Source organism: Bos taurus, chromosome 2 (assembly GCF_002263795.3).
Source record: "Bos taurus isolate L1 Dominette 01449 registration number 42190680 breed Hereford chromosome 2, ARS-UCD2.0, whole genome shotgun sequence".
NCBI classification, from domain to species: domain Eukaryota; kingdom Metazoa; phylum Chordata; class Mammalia; order Artiodactyla; family Bovidae; genus Bos; species Bos taurus.
In genome coordinates, this window is record NC_037329.1 from 91,687,166 (window position 1) to 91,705,799 (window position 18,634).

The 18,634-nt window shown below is 36.6% G+C and overlaps 1 protein-coding gene across 6 annotated transcripts in view; it reads right to left on the reverse strand.

The window, feature by feature from the left end:
• RAPH1 (Ras association (RalGDS/AF-6) and pleckstrin homology domains 1) overlaps positions 1-18,634 on the reverse strand; it is a 102,664-nt gene that overhangs the window by 39,828 nt on the left and 44,202 nt on the right. For 4 of the 6 annotated variants that reach the window (XM_059878839.1, XM_059878833.1, XM_024981349.2 and 1 more), the window contains exons 3-5: positions 16,765-16,870; positions 15,474-15,979; positions 4,762-4,842 (exon numbers count right to left, since the gene is read on the reverse strand). In XM_059878839.1, the coding sequence (XP_059734822.1) occupies positions 4,762-4,842; positions 15,474-15,979; positions 16,765-16,870 (693 nt within the window). The remainder of the gene's footprint in view (positions 1-4,761; positions 4,843-15,473; positions 15,980-16,764; positions 16,871-18,634) is intronic. The other 2 variants (XM_024981344.2, XM_059878845.1) reach the window with 1 other exon arrangement.

Genomic DNA, 18,634 nt, shown 5'->3' on the forward strand with positions numbered 1-18,634 from the left:
AATGATTTGTGAATAACACAGTTCCCAAGTGTCCTTTTCTCCCTTTAAATTGTTTCAGTATTGCATTCATATTTATTGAACTCATACAGTATAAATTGCAGCTTTTTTTGATATATGTGTAATTCAGACTTGCTTATCCCTAAATAATTCTAAGTATTTTTTAATGTTATGTGGTTATTAACCATCATTTAAAATAATGCATGGCACAGTTGTGTGGAATTATATAAAATATTTCACAATATTATACTTTATAAATCTAAGTATATATCAAGTTATTGTCAAGTTATTCTTGAGAAACAAATTTTTAGAGAGAAAAATAAATACTAAAGCAGCACCTACTCTCATAAAGCTCACTGTCACAGATAATACAAAATACTACTTCAAAATTAAAATACTATTACAAAAAATAACATTAACTCAACTTTTACTTGTACCTATACTATAGTTGTTTTGCTATATTGTATGTCATTGCCTGTGTGTTTTTTTTTAGTTCAAGATGAGCCTTACAAGCATACCTGCCCTTTCACCCACACCTAGGTGGTAAAAAACCAGCCAGAACCAAACCAAAATAAAAACCCCAAGGTTTAAAACAAAAATTGAATATATTCATCAATATCAGCACTAACAAGGTCAACCAAGCACAAAGAAAATCATCTCTAAGCCTTCAATTACCTAGATGGTATCATCTCCTGAAGGTAAATATTAGTTGACTTGTCTATTAGAAAAACAGTAGATAAGCAAAATTTCTGCAAACTGAATTTAATTTGAGGTTAGCAATTAGCTAAGACCAGGAGGAATACTGAGGACAACTAAAAAGACCAACTGTAACTTTCATTGCCCTTTTCCTATTCATTTTTTGTTATTCCTATATAGTGACAAAAACATATTATTACATGATTACGTAAAACATATAGAAAATAATTTCTTGAAAGCCTAGTCTTATTTATCTTACTCACAAAAATTACTTTCTCAGAGATGCCCAAAATGAATAGAATATCTCTATGTAGATAATTATTTTTCAAATTAAAAAAAAATTTTGCTTAAGGCCATCAAAACCAATTATTCTTTGGTAAATACAATTCTGTGTGGGTTTGAGTTGCTCAGTCATGTCTGATTCTTTGCAAGCCCATGGACTGTAGCCTGTCAGGCTCCTCTGTCCATGGAATTTCCCAGGCAAGCATACTGAAGTGGGTTGCCATTTCCTTCTCCAGGTGATCTTCCCCAGCCAGGGATCGAACCCAGGTCTTCTACATTGTAGGTAGACGCTTTACTGTCTGAGCCATCAGAGAAGCCCAAAATAAATAAAACTCTAGACATTAAATTCAAGTTCAAACTTTAAAAAAAGTCTTACAAAATTTACTTCATCTTCAAACTCAAATCACCTCAAGACTTCAAATTACTAAAAAAAAAACCCAAAAAACTATCTGATCAGATTTTATCTAACTGTATTTGTTTAGAGACCCTGAAGTAGAAGTTACTGATTTTAAAATATTGAAGGTTTAAATAATATTTATTGTGCATAATAATACTGTACAAAAATAATATTCCTCAAAAATAAGATTTAAATACTGAACTTTAAAAAAAAAAAGGAGATAATCATGATTGGTGACCCCCAAGAATGACACATCTAAAAAATGAGACCATAAATGTAGCTGAACAAGATCATGAATCACGTGTTTGGGACAGGCATGTACTACTTAACTGCTAGCAGGGAGGGAGGTTAGGGCTCCATGTTCCCTCTAACTACAGGGATTATAGCTGAAAAATCAAAAATCTAGAAACCAGAAGCAGCAAATGCCTTCTGTCAATAAATGCCTTCCTTTATCTATCTTTCCCTACTGGTGCCAGTCACACATGGCTCTAGAATTCCTCAGAATGGAGGTGGGGGTGGAGGGAGGTCTGGTTACTGGAGAAGGATGCAAGAGGGATGAGGAGAGTGGTGTTCAGTTGGAGGACTGAGAGAAGGGAAAGACAGTGCTTTGGGCACATCATTAAATTAGTCTCTGTCTTGGTACATGTTTCTGGGTAACAAAAATGCACATAGCTGCATGTAGGGCCTTCTTATATTTTCTTTCATTCACCACTAATGCAAAGTCAGCAGCCTATTTTTAATTCATTAAAAATAGCCCATTTTCTTTATCAGCCTGTTATCTTTCTGTCTTTTATTCTCTCCTTTTTTCATTTACTCAATTATTTATTCAATGTTGAGCCTGGAACCATGCCAGACACAGGAGATGCAAAGGTACCCAAGACAGGCATTACCTGGTCTCAGAGCTTTGCATCTAATAGGGAGATAACGGACAACTACAGTGCAGTAAGTGGTAGTAAGAGGCAGAGACAGTGTCTGAACCCAAATCAGAGGTTCCGCAGACTATTTCTGGAAAGGCCTCGAGTCTAACGTCCTGCAGGATGAGTAGCAGGCAGCTCCGAGTGGGGTGGAGGGCACAGACAACGCAAAGGGAGGTACCAGTGGTTCTCAGTGCTGGTGGTGCTTCCCTCTGGGAGGCATTTCAGGGGAAGCTGGGAATACTCTGGGCTGTCACAATACTCTGGCTGTCACAGTGAGGACGAAGGGGCATTACTGGTATTTACGAGGAGGGAAGTCATAAATACTAGATCCCCTGCAAGCATGGAACAATGCCACAGAATTAACAACCAGAGTCCCATGTCACACATGAATTTTTAATGTCCTTATATGGAAAATCATATAGCTGGGAATTTCTGTTTATAACAATCTGAGTTTCAAACTCAATAACTCCATTTTACATATAAGCACAAAGTATTTCTGTGTAATTCTGATATTCAATGACTATTCCAGGAATGCTATTTACTTACCAGAAATTGAGGGAAGCCTGCACAATCTGTTCAACATTTACCAAGAATTACTCATTACATTGGGAAATCATTTCGCCAATGGAAAATCAGCTTGAAGTATAAAAAAAAATTGCCAATACCAAAACTGGTAGCATCAGAGTGCACTCTGTCACATGCAAGTAAATGATAAGAGTTTTGAAACTGCTTTTAACAGAATTAAGAACTAAATACTAATAAAGAAAAGAAATGAAAGGCTGGAATTTCACTGAGTTTCATTAACACAGATTGTGTTAAAATATTTCAACTGCTTGTCTTTCAGAGTTATTTAAAATACAGCACAATGAGAATCTATAATGTAAAAAGTCAAATGTAAAAATCATTTTATTACTACCTAACCCCACGCTACAAGGCAGAGAATAATTCTGTCACTACAGTTACAAATAAAAGTCATTTTATTTGCAAGAATTTTGCACTTCTTCATTTTCTTTTCTTTGGTAATATATAAATTGTATCAGCACATTATTCCTACTTCATTTAAGGTTATTTCCCTTTTATTAGTTACTATATAGAGGTGTGTGTTTTGTCTGTTATGATGTGTCATAGTATGTTTTAATTCTGGGTCCGCTCATATTTCTTTCTTTTTCCTGTAAAAATGACTTCTGATCTTCTCCCTTTTCTTAAATCCAAAGTTCTTATTGTAAGTAAGTGTAGGATTTGACTATTTTTTCATTGTGTCTTTTAATACAGTTTTTAAATGGCCAACCACTTAAAAACGAAAATATATACATTAAAATATCATAAATTACTTTTGGCTATTTCTCCCTCATACTAGGTGATAGGGCATTAAAACCACTATAAAGGGGGGGGGTGTAGGTAAGTTATATTATTTATGAATTTCATTTGGGATAGTAAAGATAATGTTATAAATTATTTGTTACAAGATATGGGTATTGGGGCTGAAAGGACTGAGCACTGCTGCCTCAGTGGAAGAGATGACAATGCAGATATGATTAGTAAGTGTGGCTGGTACTTAGGACCTTAGGGCACAGGCCAGAGGTAAGGTTCGAGAAAGTTTTTCACTAAGCAGGATATAACCCAGTAGTGACTTGTGAAATCAATTCACTGGGTTACTACCAGTATTTTTAAAGGACAGGAAGGGAGGGAGGAAGAGGAGGAGGGGAGAAGGAGAGGTCAGAGGGAATCTTATTCAACTGGGGGGGGGGGGTGGGAATTTTTTTTTCAATGCTTCATAGATGACCCTGAAACAGCACTGTCTAATGGAAAAACAATACGAGCTACAAATATAACATTTTCTAGTAACTGCATTTTTTAAAAAAGTAAAAAGAAAATGGTGAAATAAACTAATATTAGCATCTTTTATTTATTTTTTTGTACTAAGTCTTTGAAGTCCAGCATGTATTTTTATCTTTATAGTGCATCTCCATTTGGATTAACATTTGGAGTATTCAATAGCCTCATCTGGCTAGTGGTCACCGCATGGAACAGCACAGCTCTAAAACATCCAGGTTCGTTAATCAATGACCAGAGGAAACATTTTTAAAGAAATTAGGTTTCAGTTAAGCATTGGTACAGAAGTCATATGCTTGATATCCCCATTCTGAAGAACAGTTAAATTTAGTAATATTTTGAGAAATTTACAGAAGCCCTTAGCTTAAGAACAAAAAAGAAAGTATGTGGTTCAGGTTCCAATACAAAATTTCTCTATACCAGATACACTATCACCAACACAATCTTACCATGAGTATTAATATGTAATGGTACTGTATCATATGGTTGTTCATATGCTCATGTATTTTTTAAGCCTGGTTTAATTTCTATTCAAAAAATTGAGATATATGACAAGGTTTAACCATCAGGAGTTCTAAAGAATGCATTCCTCTTCACTGATACTTCAGTAGTCCCAACGGACATGATTACAGAACTTACAGGTGTCAGTTCAGCCTGTTCTTCTGTGAAGTCAATATGACGCTTGGCCTGCTTGCTGGGACATCTCAGAGAAATAGCATGCTGTGAAAATGCAGGAAGAAAATGATAGGTAAAGGAGGTGGAAAAGGGCAGTTCTCATTACCATGCAGGAAGAGAAAAGATCACTGAAATGAACTGTTGAAACAAAATAGTAATGAAAAGTTGCATGCACCTCATTGTATTGTGCAGAAATAGAAAAGGTAAGAACCTCATGATCCTAGCTCTTTACAATTTAAAGATAACCTCACTCTTCTGGACAGTAGAGCTCTATGGCAGAATTACCCAGAAATACCTTGTCCAGTACCAATTCATAATTCTGAACTTCAAATGGGCCTTAACTGCTGTTTGGCAGCACTCGCTCTCTTCTCTCCTCTCTATCATTCCCTCTAAGCTTGTTCTAAGTAGTTTCCAAGTTCTTCAAGTTCCTGGTTTCACTCTTTCACCTCTTCATATGCCCTCACTTCCCTCCATTCTAAGGAAACCACACGGATCTATCCTGACAATCTTCATCTCTAAAAGGTATCCTACAGCTATGTCCATATTCTCATCCTTCTCTCCAGTTCCATGAGTTAATACCTGCTTCTCCCCTCCAAAGCTACACCATGTCCTAGATCCCACTCATTCCCCCTCTAATATCCCAGTCTCTGACACTCAACTGGTCCAGCTTATTGGGGATGGGAAGGACGGAAAAATATTCTTTTGAGTACCCTCCTCTTGTTAAATTATTATTTTCTACTTTTTACTGCAAAGTTTCCCGAATTCAGCTACAGTGTACCTCTTGCACTTATAATTCCCTGCAATCTAGCATCCACCTTTCTTCTCCAAAGTCTTCATCCTTTGAGTTATAATGCATCCTGTAATTCATTCTCAAAGTCATCAATGACTTTTTAACCAAAGTTACTGTCTTTCCTCTTATAGTACTTGCCTTACTGTACTAAAATTGCTTTGGTTGTCTGTTCTGACATCCCTCTCCTCATACAATAAATTATAATCTCATAAAGACACCGTGTATTATGTTCACAGTTTTATCCCTTACAGCCCAACACAGTGTCCAGGTACTCCAGCATTTATGGAATGTATGAATAGCTATTTCTTCTTGGCTCTCATGCCACAGGCTTGGCCAGACCAAGACTGATTTTGCTTTCCTCTCTCTATATTTTCTCACTCAACACATTCTATAACACTGTGTCAGTCAGCACATCAATGGGAGGCCTATCAAATCTATATTGTCAATATCCTCACTCTTACGAATAGAGTACTTAACAGCTAAAAGGACATGAAAAATGCAACCAACTCTCAACTAGTTCAGGGGAAAAAACATATATATATAAAATAATACAGTAAATGTGGCAAAATGTTAAATTAGTGAACATGAGTAAGACTTTCATGAGTTCTTTGTACTATTTTTTCAAATTTGTCTAAGCTTGACATTATCTCAAAATAAAAAGTTAAAAAATAAATCTATTCTCACTAGGCTCAGTCTCACACAAGCTCCCATCATATTTCCAAATGCTTACTGGCTAGTTAAAAAAAAATCATAATCTAAGGTGTTCAACAAGAGATGGCTACATGCCATGTTAAACAGTATGATGGAACCTTATTAGTTATTGAAATTCAACACATCCTTACCAAAGATGAATGTACACATGGGAAGTATCAAAGACAATGGGAACCAATTTTTAAATCTTTACTGAACTTGTTACACTATTGCTTGTTTTATGTTTGTTTGCTTTTTTTTTTTTGGCTAAGAGGCATATCCTAGCTGCCCGACCAGGGATTGAACTTGTACCCCTTGCACTGGAAGGTGAAATCTTAACCACTGAACCACCAGGGAAGTCCCCAGTTTTACCTTGTCTTTATCAGTACTTTCATAAATCTAAAATCTGTGTTTAAAACACATACGTGAATGTGAAGGTCAACTCACATAAACTTTGCTCTACACTGTCTCAGTTTCAAAAAGTTTCATTTGTTACAAAGCTATCACGTTCTCTATCAATCTCTCAAAAACTCCACAAATCTCAGCAAAGTAAGTTATGAATCACTACTTTCTTGAACTGAACCTATAACGTGTACCATTTATGAGCCAGAATCTTGTTGGGGAGGATGTGTAGAAAAGCAGTGATCTGAAATATGAGCCATAATCAAGAAACGAATGACCTTCAACCAGAGTCGTGGTTACAAAATACAACATTTTCTTTTGGTAGCTAACACTTTAGATAACAACTGGAAGAAAGTGGAGGTTTGTGAACGCATATTAATGTTTCAATAAAACAGATTTACATCCATCTTATACTGAGGTTATGTGCTCTTCACGAATATTAAAAATAAATATAGCATGACGGTTAAGAATCCAGACCCTAATGGGGTGGCCAGAGTACCTGGGTTCAAGCCCCAGCTCAGTCATTTCCTGGCAATATGACTCTGGGCTTATTACTTAACCTGTTTCCTCATGTGTAAAATGGTATAATGACAGCATTTATCTCCAAATGTTACTATAAAAACTAAAGGAGTAATAATAACATTATTATTAGTAGAAGAATGGGAAACCACCAGCCATCATTTGAATTTTATTTAAACCTCAATTCATTTAGATTACAGCTAGCTTATAGTTGTTAAATTTTAACAACATATTCAGGAATATACTAAAACACCACCAGATGGGGATGTTACTACATAAATCTCTTTGCCCATGTGGTTCTGTCTCTAGGCTTGGATCTGAGATGCACGGGCTGGTCTAGCCTTGTCTAGATTCTCCTTCAATTTTATGATGAAGCAGCAAGGTAACGCTGTAGGAGCTCTACAACCAGACTGCCTGGGTTCAAATCCTCGGGAAAGTTACCTAGTCACTTTCTGCTTTAGTTCCTTTCATTGTAAAATAGTGGTAATGGTACCTATTCTCAAGGCTCTGTACAAATTCAGTGTTAAGATACATAAAGCCAGCACAGAATAAGCACAGCACAGAATAAGCAATAACACAGTAGCTGATATTATTTTCTATTTCCCCTCCTCTTCTCTTTATTCCTCTCCTAGATATTTAACTGGCCATTATATAGGCAGTATAAGGTTCTTTACCAGCTCCCAACACAAAACAAAACAGACCTAAACCCAAATAAAAATGCTTTTTCACTTTCAGGTATCTAAAATCCACAAAACAAGGATCAGGGCATATATGCCAGTGTTGACTGGGTGGTGTGTTTGTACCTATCCCTTCTATTACCTTCCTAGGCCAGTGAAATCTAGAATTAAAACACCAAGTTGGTACATGTGGATAAATTTCAGTAAGATGCAGCAACATAGCCATTAGAATTTTAGGAGAAACGTAGTTGTAATAACTAGTAACGCCAATCTTTCAGATACACAGGCCTCTTAAAATTTCAGAAAGCCCTGAGCTCCCATCTAGTTATTATCCCAGAGCAAAAAGTTGATTTCTGAGAATAACTTGGGACCTCAAGGCCAATGCCACCTGATATTACAACAAACACAACTGCTGTTTTCTTTCCAATATCTCAAGATTTCTGCACACATTTATTCTTGAAATAGTTCTGGAAAGTGAAAGAAGTAAAGGAATTACACTGAAGCTATCATATGCTATGTTGCATATCACAAGTTATTAACACATTGGTGTATCCATAGAGATTTCATTAAAAAAAAAAAACAAAACCTATATACATGAGGGGGGAAAAAAACCACAACATTGAAAAGCTTTAGTAGCTCAGATATTTAGAAATTTCTCCTATCAAAATATTTACAATACATCATCAAATATTCTTAAAGATTCAGCAAACTTTTTGAACCTATCATAAGCTTCAGTAAATGTTTCTAAAAGCATTTTCATTTTAAAAATATATTTTTGTGTATAAGATTGCAAATTCAGAGGAATTGTTAGTTTAAATCCCACCAGAGAATAAATATACAGGTATATTATAGCACTAACCTTTTTATCAGTAAACCCTACTTTATATAAAATTTATAACATGCAATAACTATTTAAGTTTGCAAACTGCTATCTTATTAAAAAGTATTGTTTTATCTTTTAATGTGAATAAAAGTACCAGTAAGTCAACTGTAACATTTATTTCACGTTGCTATAGTCTTTATTACTTCAGCTACAATGAATTCTAAATTTAAAAACAGCAAATGAACACTACTGATGGATTTCTTAAGAATACTAAAATTCTGTAATTCGTTTTTATGTTTATCCATAGAATAAACTCATATTTTTATGCTAAATCAAACATTCAGGAAATAATCATTTTTGATGATCAGCTTCACTTTACTTTTAAGACACTGATAAAAGCTGGGAGGTAAATGTTCTAGTTTTGGAATTCAAAAACAGACTTCCCAGTTATTTGACCTACTTAATCCCCTCTTTGGAATAACGCCCCTACCAAAAGGACAGTTGGAGGCTTAAATGAAATAACATATGTGAAGTGCCTGAAAGCACAGTATTTCAACAAGAGTCAAGAAAGAAAGGCAAAAGAAAAAGACTTACTCTTCCTGATGTGAAATAATACTATGCCTACCCCGTTGGCTTCAGAGAGCAAGGAGGTAGAAAGAAAAGCTATAAAATTACTTTGTTTTCAGATGGGCAGTTTGATTACCCACATCCCCAAGATGCAATAGTACCAATCTCAAATTGATTTTTCTAACTGGTATTAGTGTCACTAAACTTCAGTGAGAGTAACTATTCTGTCCTAGGTTTCTTTAGAACAGGTATAATTACTGCCTCTAAAGAACTTAGAGGTGTCTAAAAAAAGTTTCACTATCAGATTTTCATATGCTACTTCACCTGAAGCACTCTGTCTAACCATCTTGAAAGAAAAGTGCTGATAATTTTAGAGTACAGAACTTCTAGACAAAGATAAATTGAACACGTGCATATATTTAAATGCTTGTTCAAATATCTGACTGCTTCTCTTTTGAGCCAAATAATGTTCTAGATGCTAAAGATACATTAGGAATCATAGAAAAATTTTGAAAATTCCTCTCCTCATGGAGCTTACATTCAAGTGGAAAAGACACACAAGCAAAATTTTTAGAGTAAGATAAAGTCAAATATATACTATTCTAAATGGTGATAAACAGAAAAATAAAGCAGAAAAGGGAGATAACAGGCTTCCTTGGTGGTCCAGTGGCTGGAAATCCACCTGCCAAGGCAGGGAGCACAGATTCGGCCTGTGGTCTGAGAAGATCCCATACACCGTGGGACAGTCAAGCCCTCCTACCACAACTCCTGAGCCCCTGTGCCTAGAGCCTGTGCTCTGAATCACCGCAACAAGAAGTCCACACACCACAACAGAGTAGTCCCTGCTTGTTCCAACTAGAGAACAGACAAGCGCAGCAACGAAGACCCCGTGCAGCGATAAACAAATAAAAAATTTTTAAGAAAAGGGAGGTAAGTACTCACAGGACAGAGGAAGAAGAATTCATTTAAAACAGGGTGATCAGAGAAGGCCTCACTGGAAAAGTGACATGTGAGCAAACTCCTGAAGGCAGTAAAGGGGTACTGTCCTGAGGAAGTGTATCCAGGCTGGGGTGGGGGGACAGGTAAAAGGGCTCTAAAGTAGGCTCTGACTATTGGCAAAGAACTGATAGAGCAAGAGAGGGAGGGAAGAAAGGAATGTAGGGGCAAGCCATAGAAAGCCCATCTGGTAAGGCCCTGCAGGGATTTGGGTTTGAAAACAGGTAAGATACAAAGCCTTTGGGTTTGAAAACAGGAGGGGCAAGATCTGACTTACCTTTAATAGGACCACTCAGGGCTGCCATGGGGATAACAGACTGTTAAAGGAATGGTGAACACAGAAGACTAGTTGTGTGTCTCAAGACGATGTTGGTCTGATGGCTGTGAAGGTGGTGGGAAGTGATCAAGTCTGGATATATTCTGAAGTTAGGGCAACAAAATCGGCTGCTGGATTGGAAGGAGGATGGGGAATCAAAGAGGAGGTAAAGACTCTAAGCATTTTGCTGATAAACTGGAAGGACATAATAGCCGTTAACTGAGATGGAGAAGACTGTGGGAGGAATAAGTTTGGGAGAAAAGATCGGGACTTCAGTTTTAGACCAGTTAAATCTGAGTTACTTTTCAGATGACCAAATACAGGCGTTGATTAGAAAGAGGATGCATGAGCCTGGAGTTCAGGGAGAGACACTGGCTAAAGAAACCTGTATTCCCTTGAACCTAAAGATGTTTAATGCCGGTCCTTTCTTGATCTTTATCAGAAACTGTCAACAGACAGCTTTGCACAACACGGTGTTACTGCCGTATTGCTGACAGTGAGTGATAGATGCTAACTGACTTTTGAACATGGCTTCTCAACCTTGATGGTATTTTGGGTCAGATAATTTTGTTGTGGGGGCTGTGCTATTGTAGGATTTTAGCAGCACCCCTGGTCTCTACTTACCGGACATCAGTACCACCCTTCTATCACTGATGACCAAAAATGTCTCCAGACATTTCTGAGTGTCTCCTGGGGGACAAACTAGGTTCTAGTTGAGAACCACTGTTATAGAGGGATTAGGATGTAAGGGGGGTTAGTGTACCTTAAATAAATGAGATGGGGATTAAAACTGGGGAGTTGTCAGTGTATAAGATCACCAAAGGAGTAGACAGAGAGAAGGGCAGTCTGACGCCTGCACCCTGGGGCACTCCACGGCTAAGAGACTACAGACAGGAGAAGGAGACTATGAATGGCCAATGAGGCAGTTCTACTCCCTCCATAAATCCTGCTAAAACAAAGAAAAAGGATTTTGTTGTTGCTGTTGTGTTAAAGACAAACTCATGAGAAGACATGACAAAAATCTGGAAGCTAGAAGCATCTGGCTGAGTGTACACAACTCAGCATGCCCAAGGAAAGCTGAATGCTAAGTCAAAACTGGAGAAAAGCAGAGAAGCACCCCAATTTACATTTTGTAACCTCAAAGCGAAGCAGCAGAAGTGAAGGTGGGACTAAAAGCAGGATTGGCTGAAAGCATATTTGAGAAAGCAGTTAATTCCCAGATTTCTCCTCCACCAGCAGTGGTCTCAGGTTCAGACTGATATTCATTCATAGGACCAAGAGACCACAGCTTGGCACCAGGCTCACTCAGTTCTGCAGAAAGACAATGTGCTAGCATGCGACAACGCTATCTTCAGAAGGGATTTACACAACCCACCAGGGACCTTTATGGACCATTGTAAGAGAAAGAGATCATGTGAATAAGCACAGACATCACCCTGGCCTAGGGAAATTTCACACTCCACAGGAAGCAGCCGTGCATTTTGAAGCCAATGTGTGTAGATTCCAGAGTCGGTGTAGGCATATGTTCATGCTCACTTACAAGAGTCACACACTGCACACCATGATCAAGCACAGTGTCTTTTCATAGGCTTCTAGAGTTCACTCACAGTCTTCCTGGTCCATATGCAATCACCAATCAGGGTCAATTTACAATAAACAATATTACTTGGATACATTCTATATTAATCAAGTTTCTAGTAAAAGAATGCCAGGAAAAGGAAAATCCAAGGTTATTTCCCATGGGGTAAAAAAAAAAGGCTCAGATCTGCTATTGTTAAACCTTTCTATTTAACACAGTGATTCTCAAATGGGGGCAATTTTGCCTCCAGGGAACATGTACCAATGTCTGGAGACTTTATAATTAGAAGGATGTATGCAGTTATGGCAGGCTTCCCTGGCGGCTCAGAAGGCAGAGCATCTATTTGCCTGCAATGCGGGAGACCTGGGTTTGATCCCTGGGGTGGGAAGACCCCCTGGAGGAGGGCATGGCAACCCACTCCAGTGTTCTCGCCTGGAGAATCCCCATGGACTGAGGAACCTGGCAGGCTATAGCCCGTGGGGTTGCAAAGAGTCGGACACAACTGAGCGACTAAGCACAGCACAGCACAGGACATTCAGTTCTGACACCTAGCAGATAGGTGCCAGGATGCCGCTAACCATTCTACAAATGCACAGCAGAGCTCCCTACGACAAACAATTATCTGGCCCAGCATGTGAACAGTGATAATGGGTGAGAAACCCTGACCTCGAACGATTAAATGGAAGGTCGTGATGAGGACCATTCCATACCCCATGCCTTCTTTCCCAAGGGGCTGTAAAGCCCTGACAACAAAGTACATGCCCTCCATGCAGGGGATTGGAAGAGTCTTCCGTGGAGCAGCTTACCCACCTGAGAGAAAAGACCTAAGAATGATGATACTAAAGATTTCAAAAGACAAAAAAGAATATTAAGAAGATGAAACTAATAAAACCAATTTTATTCAAACCAAATAAAAGATTTAATCAGCTGGGAGAAAGTTTAGAGTTGAAATAGTAATAAGCATACAAAAAACTATTTTAAATTTTAAAGAATTCCAGGAAAAGCAAAAGGTAATGTCCCCAAAAGGGAATGTAATGAAAGTATATACAGTTCAGTAGTGAACTGCAAGTATACAGGTCATGATAATATAAACACTGAATAGTTACCCAACCAAAATAAATTGGAAGGGGAGGGGAGAAAAGAGGGGAACTGTCTAAGGAGCGCTATATCCTAATTAGCTATATCCTCATTTTCCAAAGTGAGAAGTCAGTCAGTAACACAAACAACTGAAGAAAAAAAAAAAATCAAGATACAGCAATATAACTGTAGATTTAATGATAGGTAAATACACCAAGAATCAGCTAAGAGAGTAGAAAGCGCTTTCCCCTGGGAGCAGAATATAGCATGCACATGTGCCATGCGCAGCAGTTTTTTCTTTTTTTTGGTAACAAGTCTCTTTAGAACTTCATGACTCTTTAACTCCATGCATGAAAAGCTAAAGTATTTTGTAAAAAACTGTATTTGAGTCTGGAGGCAATTTAATACATGGGGCTGGGATCTAGTAAGCCTCCTTCAGTTTTCTTGGCTTGAATCAGAACAGACTAGATCCAGAAAAAAAGTATACTGAAACAAGTTCCAGATTTGTTAAACCACTTTTCTACCCATCTTGGCAAGGCAAAAAAACAGGCTGATGGAAAAAACTTTAACTCCTTTCCTTGTTTTTTCCTGGCTTACTCACCAAACTTTACATTAGGTCTTATCTTAAAATATTATATCATTGTACACTGGCATCCTTGCCCATGGATACCACTAGATACCATGTGAAGTGTTTGCTAGGAGAAGACTTCACTTTTTACTTTATTTGCTCTTCAACTGTTACTTATAAAGAGTGTGCTTTTACTGAGGGAACTTTTATAAGGAATGTATTTTACAGATGGAAACATACACCAAGATTCTTAATTAGCTCATGACCTGCCCCCATGCCTCTTGACCCAACACAAAATAATATGATTGAAAAGAAAGAACATACAAAACACAGAATAAACAAGAAAGCACATTTCTAATAAAATATTACTCATATCCCAACAGGTAAGTCTAATAGATGTAAGTGATACATGCTAAGGAGCTGGTGCTAAAGATAATGCCCAGGTTTCACAATGGAGAAAGCAGTTTTCTACAGAATATAAACCATTTAGGAAAGTCTCACTAAATAAACAAAAATTTATTCTTCGATATAATTTGCTAACTTCCTTTACAAGCAACAAAACTCAAATTTATCTTCAAATTATCATGATTCGTGCTTCTTTTGAGCTCTACAATGCCCAGAGTGAAGCTAGGTAAATGAGTGGATACCAAGAGTTAGTGACTGATAGAAATTGACCAACTAAATTAAATCAATGTAACAGATACAAATTTTGAATTCTCTACAAGTCCTTAAACAATGTTTTGTAAGATTTTAACTTAGTTCTGATTAATACAAATTATTTTACTCTATTAGAGAGCATTGTAGACATAAACTGAACGGAAGGCTGGTTTTATTCTGCCCCATCCATTTTCTTTTTTCTTGCTGCTACCTTATAACAAAATTGCTTTCCCCTTGATGAACAAAACTCAATTTAAAAAATTCTCCTTTATCAAGCTCAGCTTTTGCTAAACTTATTTCATCACAAATCCATTCCTTATCCTCACCGCCATCATATCAGAAAAACTTCATCTTTTAAATCTGTTCATGTCTATTATATCACTTTTGACACTCTGAACCACAGTATGAAGAAGGCAGACTATGTACAATTAGTTCCACTTTACTTATGAGAAACTGAGGTTCACAAGACTGAATAACTCATAGAGGACCAATGGGTAGTGACACTTGGAACCAAGTTTTCTGACTCCAAGTCCAGTGGTTCTTTCCACCACACTGCATCAACTCTTTGATACTAAAATGGAGTTAATGCTGAGAACTTATAATCTAGGAGAACTATAATGGGGATATGAGCCATTTTCTCAAGTGGCCATTTTATAATAAACACATTAAAAAGCAATTATCAGCTTAATAGCTATCTTAATTCTATAAAGTATCAAATATAAATCACATTTCAAGCTTCTTAATAATATGATACAACTGACATTAATTTAAGGGCTTCAAATAGTCATAAGACTAAAACCAAAAAAACTAAATTTTTTCTTTATCATCTTTGTGACACTGCTGTATCTGGTAATACATTCTTTCTACAGTCTGATTTTAAAACTTAGCTCAGAGGTATTTCTGATAAATTTTAAGTGTAGGAAAAAAACAAGAAAGTTTATTAGAACAGGATGGAAAAAAATACCATTGCCTCCTTAATACTGAAATAACAGGGAAGAAAGTTTCATCCACTTACCTCGGTAATTGGCTGCCCCTGATGTGTCAAATCCAGTTCTTGAGGGCGTGCTACTTTATCAATATCCAAAGAGTCCATGCTGGAGGTTGCAGAAGTGATGCTTGAACGAGAGGAGTTACTAATAGAGCGTACCTCAGCATCACTCACTGTGCCCGCTGACGCTGTTCTCCTGTGCTGATTAGTTACTAAGGGCTTTGTATCTTCTAGCACAGACTGCTGAGCAGCCTCATCCATGCTCAAGGAGGCCTGTTCTAGCTGTGCAGTGATGTCATCCAGGGAGTAGTTGGCATGAGACGGTTTAGTTATCCTATTGGACGAAGAAGACAGTCCTTTCAAGGTGCCATGCTTTGATGTATGTCGGCTAGTGGGTAACTTCTGAGTGGCCTTTGTTTCTGTGATTTGACGCTTAGTATTTCCAGCACCGATACTGCTGAGCTCCTGCTCTATTGAGCAAAGATCGGCCATTAGGGCATCCAGATCCACAGTTTCTCCCTGATTCAGAGCTTCTGCAATGTTTCCAGAACACAATGAATTAGAATTTACACATTCTACTATAAATCAGTCAACAAATGCAGGAGGAAAAGCAAAAAAAAAAAAAAAAAAATCACCCTATTGGGCATAAAGCCTATCAAATACCACAGTTCTAACAGTTTTTTGTTCATTTTAAACTCCAAGAGAAAATTTCAGAAGCAAAGAGCCCATCTTTTAAGATTTGTGGTAATCAATAGAGAATAAAATTATGAGTTGAAAGATAAAAAAAATAGAAAAATTTTATACTGTTCTATTAACCAACATCCCTCAGGCAATTTTTCACCAGAGGCTCTAAGTGTTAATATGACCATAGCCCTGGTAGAGATGTTAATACCTAAAGATCTGAGGGCATAAAAAGAAAAATGTTAAGACCTAAAAAAATTACAGATTGAAATGTCAGCTCCACTAGGTATAGTTCATTAAATAAAGGCCAGAAGGGCTGATTTTCAAATTAACAACAAGTAATTTCACTGGACTTTATCCCACTTCAAATATAATAACACAATTAAGTTTGTTGTAGGATTCCATGTGAGGATATACTTTGTCAATTACTAATAACTAGGAAACTAGTTATATTCCAGTTAGTTTTTTTCTCTGATAATCTGAATTAGTAATAAAATGCACAAATCAAGAAATATAAGAACTCAGTTGTTATGCATATATAGTTTTTATATTGAGCTATTTGGAATTGTTGCTGTATTATTTCCACCTTATATAACTTAACATACTATTTTACATTTCATTTTCAATTACATCTTACCATTCAAGTTGTATATGGAGAAGCGATAAGAAAAATTGGCCATGTTTGTTTCCTGGCGAAGAGGAGATCTTTTTATTGGTTCCGTGGGCTTGTCAGAATCCAAACTCTTTATAAAAAGAAAGTTTAATGAGTCATATTAAATTCAGGTCTCAATTATAATAAAAGATGAATAAAGTTTATTCTATGAGTAAGTGAACTGTCATGTAATAGTTAATAAAATCCAAGTTCTTCTAAGTATTAGCCTTGAGGAAAAGCATAATTGGTTTTCACATAATTTTGGTTATAGTTTTTTCAATTTTTAGATATATGCTTACTTAAGGCACATGACATAGTCATAGTTCAGAGTAAATATCTTCCCAAATACAACGAGTATAGTGGCTGAGCTCATTTTACATAAATTCACTATACAATAAGGTAGGTACATGAATATGGGATATGAGGATAAGAAATAAAAAGGAATAATGTAGAGAATTTTATTATCTCTTTCCTCAAAGGAATTTATTTTTGGTCCAACTTAACCACATTCTTAGAATGAAATACTCTGAAGATAAGGCACAATTCTGGACTCAAAATTATGAGAGCCACGATCTTAACAGAAAGTGGCTGTAACTTCAAACAATGATAGAATATCCTGTTCTTTTCATGTTCTATCAAGGTGAGTGTAAACTATAACCCAGCTATATTGCCTGTGCTAAGTCTACAATTACATTCTACACTTTAGGGTAGGGTGTTTTGTAAGTTAACTCACCACCTCTTTAAATGACCCTTTTTTTCTCTCCAACCTTTCTACAATAAGGAAAATAAGGTGGTTACAACAAAGAAATTCAGGGAAAGGGTCAGTAGTTATTCAGTGTCTTTTTAACTATGCAAATATCAGGATTAGTCTTTCAAATTTTTAATTTCTCTAATTATCAAATAGATTTCAAATGAAAAAGAATGTTGAACAATCTTTTTGTAGAATCACAGAATTAGATAGAGTGCTATCTTTTTTATTCATTTGTTTCAATTAAATCCATTTGGATAGTATCTATCCAGTTTTTAAAGCTATCATCTGAAGGAGATCCACAACTGTTCAGTGCTTTATTTCAAAGTTTAATGAAACAGCTAGGAAATTCTTCTTTAACCTCAAACCTAATTTTTCCACTACAAGTTAAGGCCTAATTCGCCTTCTCTCAGTGGAAATGAAGAGTGATAGGTAGGTAATGTTTTCAGTAAAACCTGAAGATAATTTAGGACATATTAAAAGTCAATCTATTTATCAGTTCAAATAAACAAATACTTATTATTAATTATCTGCTGCGTCCGTAGTGCTGGAGCAGAAAGGGAAATGATAGGAAATATTCCTTGATGCCAAGAAATGGGTACTCTAGTGGAGTGTTTTTTTTTAACCTTTTTTATTTTTTCAGTGGTGGTGGAATTGGGTTGGGAGTGGATGTCATTGAGAATATGATAAAAGCCATGAAACTTCTTGCAGAAAAATACAAATACATACAAAATTTTACAAGCAATTTCAGAAGATTCAACAGCCACTAGAAACTTAAAAATGATTTAATATAAAGTTGAAAATCCATTAACATTGTATGATACAGGTGCATGGATGACTGTGGCGAACTAAAATAATCAATTCTGAAGTTTTAGCCACTAACTTAGTAAAATATTTTTTGAAAATTTCCAAAGTGTTAAAAAGTAACTTACTAGCAGTGAGGGATGGGGCTTCCCAGGTGATACTAGTGGTAAAGAACCTGCCTGACAAAGACAATGTAGGAGATATAAGAGACACAGGTTCTATCCCTGGGTCAGGAAGATACCCTGGAGGAGGAAATGGCAACCCACTCAAGTATTCTTCCTGGAGAATTTCATGGACAGAGGA